General features: G+C 33.7%; 1 protein-coding gene across 1 annotated transcript; it reads right to left on the reverse strand.

The window, feature by feature from the left end:
* Window positions 1-1,584: 1,584 nt before the first annotated feature.
* Window positions 1,585-7,008, reverse strand: LOTGIDRAFT_158044 (hypothetical protein; the record flags this gene model as incomplete). The annotated part of the gene is made up of 3 exons (XM_009051080.1): window positions 1,585-1,613; window positions 4,795-5,130; window positions 6,945-7,008. 3 exons carry the CDS (start codon window positions 7,006-7,008, stop codon window positions 1,585-1,587), a joined length of 429 nt encoding a protein of 142 aa, XP_009049328.1.
* Window positions 7,009-7,915: the final 907 nt, after the last annotated feature.

Here is a 7,915-nt window from a genome sequence, read left to right on the forward strand (position 1 = left end):
TATATTATAAAAATGAATATTCCCAATTTATCATTATTTGTGAATATGATAAAGTGCGTTGTGCTATAATCAATATAAAGCAAAATGTATTGATAGACTGTGAAGATATAATTATCACATTTATGCACATTCCCCTGAACAATCATCCTGTTGGATATCGATTATTTTGATATATTAGAGCAATTAGATATTATCTATTCACAGCGAGGTAAAACATTTGTTTGTGGTGATTTGAATGCGAGATGCTCAACAGATCCTGACTATATTTCATGTGATAATTTGAGTGAGTATGTGAATCAAATTGAATCTGACAATGATCCCAGTTTACCTCCTTTACCTTTACCTATTCTTTTGGATCTAAACTTCTTTCATTTTGTAAATCTACATCTTGTTTAATAGCAAATGGTCGCTTAGGTATCGATGCATCAAATGGTAGAATAACCTTCTGTAATAAAAAGGGTGAATCTGTAATTAATTATTTACTTGTCCCACGACATTGTATGTCGACTATAGTCGAATTTAGTGTATTAGAAATGAACGAGTTTTCTGATCATGCACCCATTGAGTTCAAAATTAGTTGTCAGAAGAGTAAAACCCAGAAAGAGCAACTATCTGGCAATCAAAATGTCCGAGTTATCAATTGGACTAAAAATGAAGATTGTAAAATAGAATTATTTCATCTTGTTAAAAAGTGTCTCCTAAAACCTTTAATACCCATTTTGAAAACTTGTGTAATCCAAACCAGACCACTATTGATGAAGTAATTGAGTTTATAAGTACAGCATTACATGATGTTATTGATAATGTCTATGGTAAAACTATTAGTAAAAATAAGAATAAATGTAATTATGCTATACAAAACAAATGGTTTAGTAAAGATTGTAGAAAATCAAAGAGCTACTTTAAGAAATTTAGAAATGAATATTATTGATGTAGATCTCATATAGCTAGAATTAATTATGTTAATACAAGAAATAAGTATAATGATGTGATCAGAAACGTAAAGTCAGAATATCAGATTTTACAAGCTGATGAATTATGTATGGTGAATGTCCTAAGGATGATAGTTCGAATGAATTTACCTACTCGACTGAGGAACTTCCCAATATTTCAGAACTAGATAAAGATTTTACCATAGAGGTTGTGAATGTTCTCAAAGGTCTGAGACGAGGGAAAAGCTCGGGTGTAGATAAATTACCATGTGAATTATTTTTAGATTGTTCTGATATATAGGCTCCCATATTATAGTTAGACTTTATAATATTATTTTTACCAGTGGTATTTATCCAACTCAATGGACTGAGTTATTTATTGGTTCCTGTACCCAAAAAGGGTGATCTGAATCTTGTTGATAACTTCAGAGGTATAACTATCATTTCAAAGATATTTTCGCTACTATTAAATAAAAGGTTAACCAAATGGGTTGAATCTTCTTGTTTGCTCCCAGAATGCCATGGCAGTTCTGATTCCGTAATAACCACAGTACCACTGATGCTTTATTCATATTGCATAGCCTTATCAATAAAACATAAGAGAGCCGTGCCTCTTCGAAAATGTTTTGATAAAATCGATAAATGTTATTTGTTATATAAGTTGTATTGTCTGAATATTAGCTGAAAATAGAAAAGTAAGTCTAGCAATAAAGTTTAAGGTAATATATCTGATATCTTCCAATGTTACTGTGGTGTCAAGCAAGGTGAGTCTTTGTCTCCTATTCTTTTTCTCCTTTTTCTGCAAGATTAAGAAACATATCTGGTAGCCTAAATAATGAAAATTGTTATTCAATTAACGGTCGATTATTATTCATGTTGCTCGTTGCCGATGATACTGTCCTTTTTAGTAAAAAACACGAAACTTTGCAATTGTTATTAAATAAATTAAATATTGTAAAAGATGGAACATGGAAATTAATGAAAATAAATCTAAGATAGTTATATTCAGGAAGGGGATACAACCAGCAGGTCTAAAGTGGTTTATAAATGATAAGGAACTTGAGATTGTTGACTCATATGTATATTTAGGTATCTTTTTATATAGTAATGATAGTTTCACCAAAACGCAAAAGCCAATATGTGATCAGGGTATAGGAAGGCAAACTATGGTTTGTATAAAATATTTAACGATTATAATTTCAATGTACATTACAAATTAAAATTATTTGATTCATTAGTAGCCTCTATTTTAAACTATAGTTGTGTTGTTTGGGGTTTTAATGCAGGGAAAGATGTCGAAAAATTACACAATGAATTTCTTAGGCAAATATTAAGTGTTCGCAATAATACAAATATTAGTGTTTTAAGAGGGGAATTGGGTAGATATCCATTAAATATTATAAGAAAATTTCGTATATTTAAATATTAGTTTGATATTATATATCTAAGCGTAACTTGTTGTTATATGATGTTTATATTAATTTAAAAACCTACTGTGATAATGATAAGAAAAACTTGGCATATTTTGTTAAAGTTGAATTAGAAAATCTAGGACTTTCTGATATATGGAATAATCGATGTTATCTCACTGAATCATGTATTGTAATTATTAAAAAACGTATTATTGATAATTTTGTACAAAGTCCTCTTCATCTAAACTTTTATATTATAATGAATTTAAGGACTGTTTTAATTTTGAACCTTTTTTGACATTTATTAAAAACGAGAAGTAGGCCTATGTTGAAATATTAAGTCTTTTTCGCAGTGGAAGTATGAAATTTGAAATTGAAACAGGTCGATTTAATAAAACACCCAGAGAGTCTAGAATATGTAAATTTTGTGAATTATCTTGTGTAGAAGATGAGTTTCATTTCCTTCTCGTATGTCCTTGTTTTAATCAATATAGATATAATTTTATTCCACAATGTTCTTATGAGCATCCTGATAAGAGAAAATTTATAGAATTAATGAAATGCTGTGATAAATATTTAACGTACAAAATATGTCAATATCTATATTTCTCATGGGAACACCGATGTTCACTATTGTAAATAATTTGTGTTTCCTGGATATCTATGCAATTGTATATATTATGTATATATGTTTCATATTGTGTAAATGTATTTATCATTGGGCTAAATCAATGTTTGCTACAGCTGTAATAAAGTTCAAGTTCAAGAATATGTTGTGTTTCGATTATTAATCGATTACAGAATCGATTACGCCTCTCCGATTATTTCGATTAATCGATCATTATTTTCTTCCGATTGCCCATCACTATCTGTGAAAGCTGTAGTCAATAGTAATAATTACTGTACTGTACTGTACTCCATCTAGGGTGAAGTTCTTGAGATAGAAGCATTCAAAGTTTCAAGAAGATTGCAACATTTTCTTTAATATACATTCGAAGACGTTACATCCCTACCCTTCCAAGTCAAAATGGTCACGCCACGTCCCTGTGGTTTATACGCTACTTGAACGCCTTAGGATGTTCGCTGAGTTACATAAACACGGGATTAACAGTCGAACGGATTAACGAACTATTGTGAAATTTGAATGTCAAGCTGCTGTTAAGGACCATTCAAATCTGGCAGTAAATGCTTCTTCAATTAAGGAAAATGCAGGGTTTATGTATTTGGGGACTAGCATTTGCTGATTCTTAAGCAAGATCTTTAATATCCAGCTTTTGATTTTGCTTGGTTTTCACAGAAGCAAACTCTTGGATTTTATGAATGCAAAAGTAAGGAAATGCACCCTGATACACATAAAAAATTAGAAAACCCCTTAGAAATTTTTACAAATAGCATTCACAACAAGCAAAATCGATTTGTCGTTTTTTTGCTGTCTGCTATCTTTAACATATGCGGTTTGTTAATCATAGAATTTATTTATGAGATTACATCGAATTTAATAGTCCATATATAAACGCGTTACTGTAAATGGACTCTATGTTATAGCAACGTCACACCGGACTGCGCTCTAACGGCGACTGGAAAGTACTAGAGACTAAAGAAAAAATCCCTAAAAATCATATTGCGTTCTAGCGTCTTTGCCACGCGTGTACGCGTTTATGTCGCTCAAGGAGATGTTACAAAGCTTGTCTGATGACCTCGATCCCAACGCGTTCGAGTGCCAAACCTTGGCGTTTGTTTTGAACATGTCCAAAATAAACACCCTGTCTCGGCGATATCTGACTTGTCCTTCCCGCTTATACCACGCTTATGTAGAGCTTAGCACGCTCTGAGCCAATTTTCCGTCGCAGTTAGAACGCCTTCCTTGTGTGACGGGGCCTTTACACATATTTTAGTTACCTGATTCCTCTTAGAATACACTCGTCCTACAGCTACAATTTGGGTTTGCAAACGGATGCACCTGTGACTTTAATCTGATTCGATTGCGTCTGAAAACCATTTTTTCGTATCAAATCGAAAACAGGGTGGGGCAGCTGTTTACCCACTATCTTGAAAAACATTCAGTTTAATCTATCCTACAGACAAAATCTGTTTCGCCTTGTGACGTCATATTGGTTATGGTAATCGAATCAGAATAATTAACAGCGTAACAGCGTAGAAATGCCTCAGGTCACCCAACGATTTGCAACATGCTAAGCGGACTCTTTCAATAATAACTTTAGTTTGTGGATTTATCGGATTATACAGGGATTTTGTCGTATAGTTATGACATCAGGTAAGTCAAAATACTTATATTCTTATTGGCCAAGTTTGAGCGAAATTAACAGTTTATGTTGATTCTAAAAGGTAGTATACTTGTAAACAAAGTTTAGTTTTTCAACGGTATTAGTTCTTGCACTTATTGTTTATGAACCTTTTTTTGTGGGAAGTAATTGTACAGTGAAACCTACCTTTTACATCAATTGTTATATTTTCTTCAGATTGATTATCTGTTGATACAAACACCTTACATCTCCATACACCACTATCTCTTGTTCTATTGACAGTATTAATATGAATTGTAACACTGTTATTAGTTTTAGATATATTGTAATATTGAGTATAATCAATACCAGTTGATGAAATAATACAACTTGATAACTGTACACGACATGTTGTAATAGTCTGTGTATCACTGATACTTCCGTAAATTTCAAATGTTGTAAACTGATTGTTATAGGTACAGGTAACATCACCAGGTTCACCTTCTATAAATACTTCCGGTTTAATACTCAATATATCTTGACCTGTAAATATAATATTAGTATAAAATTTTGTATACTGGTTTTATTTGTAGAGGTAACATTTACATGTCCACCTTCTATAAATACTTCCGGGTTTAATACTCAATAAATCTTCACTTATGAAACAAAACTAGTTATATTGTATTAAAAGGCACGTGTCAACATTTGAAGAGCCGTACACTAAGATAGTGGACTACTATAAAATATAACCCGCCCAATGGGTGAAAGGTTAAATTATTTTATATTAATGGGCTATGAACAAGGTTGTCATTTAAGTTTTGTTTTTTTTTTAATATGCAACAATCATCTTTTGTTTATACACGTGGGTGAATTTCTCTTGCAGGCTCTCGTAAAGGATATGGGCTATCTTACTTGCTCGATTGCTGGTTGTATTAAACGAGACGACAAAGAGTACTAAGCCTGCATTATGATAAAAATTCAGTCCTATCGGTCTAGCTATATTTAGCGTCTCAATCCAAAGGACTTCCTTAGCTTGACGGAATTTCGTAGTTTCATCTTCAATTACTATGCGCTCCATGGGGGTTAGGATAAGATCGTCGGATGAACGGTCGTCCAAGTTGAAATGATTAGAAACAGGCTTTTATTTGATATCTGAGAAGTAAACCTAGTGCGTAAATTATTTCTAGACTATACTACACGTTGTTTGGGACATTACTTACATGAAATTAAGTAATCTAAGTTCGACTTGTCAGATGCTCTTGAACAGGATAGATTTTTTTAGTGGAATTACTAATGAAAAAGTGAGTTTCTGATATAAAGGGACATGTTTTGCATCTATTTGACTGACTGAGGGGCACTCCTCAAGTCTGTTCTTAACTGCTATCTACGCTAAGGTGGAATTTTTAATGTTTCGAAAAAATCGTTTAGTTAGCACCCTCTTTTAGTTTCAAGAAAACTGAGGTACAGGCTTGGTTAAAATCGGTTGATCTTTTGCAAATTTCGTGAAATCGTAAAACTTGTGACTTAATTATACCAGAAAGGGTATGCTTTGGGTGATATGAGTTCTTGTGCAGGAGTTGTTGAGTATCAGTTTCCTTAAAATATACTTTAATTTTAATTAAGTTTATTCGTTTCTGCTATGGAGTCTCCTTTGTTAACAGTGCTATCTAACACAAAATCTATGCTCTTGTGACTGACGTTGGCAGTAAGGCCAAATAAAAAAAATTAATTGGTTATCGTCCTTGCTACTAGAAAAAGGCGGGTAGGGGGGAGGCTTTTTTTTTTTTTTTTTTTTTTTTTTTTTTTTTTTGGGAGTCCAGTATTAAAGGAGTTGTGGGTATATATGAAATACTGCCCCATGCACGCCCTGCCCCATGCACACCCTGCCCCATGCACACCCTGCTAGGGTAGAGGTGCATGGGATAGCATTTCCGTGCATGAATTCAAAACAAATTCAATTGTAATAACACTTTAATCGAAAACTTAACAATTTAATTAAAATTTTGACATATGAAACAATTAAATAAAACATTTTAACATATTTAACATTGATTAAGGTTAACTCATCATTGTGTTTTAAAGAATAAGGGCAATAACTCATTAAATATTTTTTAGATTTTTTTTTTTTTTTCAATAGGGTTCATCCTTGGGTGACAATGAATACTAACACAAAGTTTTAGTCAAAATCTGTAATAATTCATACCCGGTACTCAATATTATTCAATTTTGCTGATTTTCAAAAGGGTCCATCCTTGAGTGATAAAAACCTTCCAGAGTGTTCACAAACTAAATATTGACCGTGATTACGAACACTCACACCATGTTTTGTCAAATTCTGTACAGAATATTGTGTTTACCAGCAATTGTCGACTGATGGAAGGACCGACGAACATGGGCGACGACAATATATGCCCATTTCATGTTGGTGTATAAAGATTTAATAGATCACAATTGAGCTTTTTTTCCGGATCAATGATCTAACAAAGTTTATAAGGTAAAGCTAATTTCAATGTCGAAATATGTGGATGAAACATTCAAACTCACCAACTAGGACTTGGACAAATGATCAATTAATTCTACCTCACCCGTCACTCCGTCAGTGAGTTCGTCACTCCGTCAATGAGTTCGCCACTCACGTCAGTGATTCCGTCATAACGTCAATCGTCAATGCTACCGAACAAAAAATGTAATATTAATGAATTATAATCACCAAACGAAATCAAAACGAAATTTTTAGAAAGACGTACGTCGATGCTACCTTACAAAATGATGAATACTAGCGTTTCTTAAAATAAAACGAAAGAATATGCCAGTCCGTCAGTGGCGAACTCATTGACGTAATGACGTATGAAGTAGTCCAGGGCTGATATACAGCTAATTCATCCATCACTGCGTTATTGGCTCAATCCGTCATTGACGTCAGTCCGCCAATCATCCCAGTGACGGGTTGACGTAGTTACGTATAACATAATCCAGGGCTTATACTCACCTTATTCATCCGTCAATGATTCCGTCACTCCGTCATTGGCGTCAGTCCGCCAATCATTCAAGTGACGGAGTGGCGAACTCATTGTCGGAGTGGCGAACTCATTGACGGAGTGGCGAACTCATTGACGGAGTGACGAACTCACTGACGGAGTGACGTATGAGGTAGCCCTAGACAGGGGAAAACATTTCATCCGTCATTCGTCGATGCTACCTTACAAAATTACAGGGCTCTATGTAGGGCGCTTCTTCATGCGTCGCTCCGGCATTGGTCTCAATGGATCCATCATTCCCGTCAGTCCGTCATTGGCTTTATCCGTCATTGGCGTCAGTCCGTCAATCA

This window comes from Lottia gigantea (genome assembly GCF_000327385.1).
Source record: "Lottia gigantea unplaced genomic scaffold LOTGIsca_16, whole genome shotgun sequence".
Lineage (NCBI taxonomy): Eukaryota > Metazoa > Mollusca > Gastropoda > Lottiidae > Lottia > Lottia gigantea.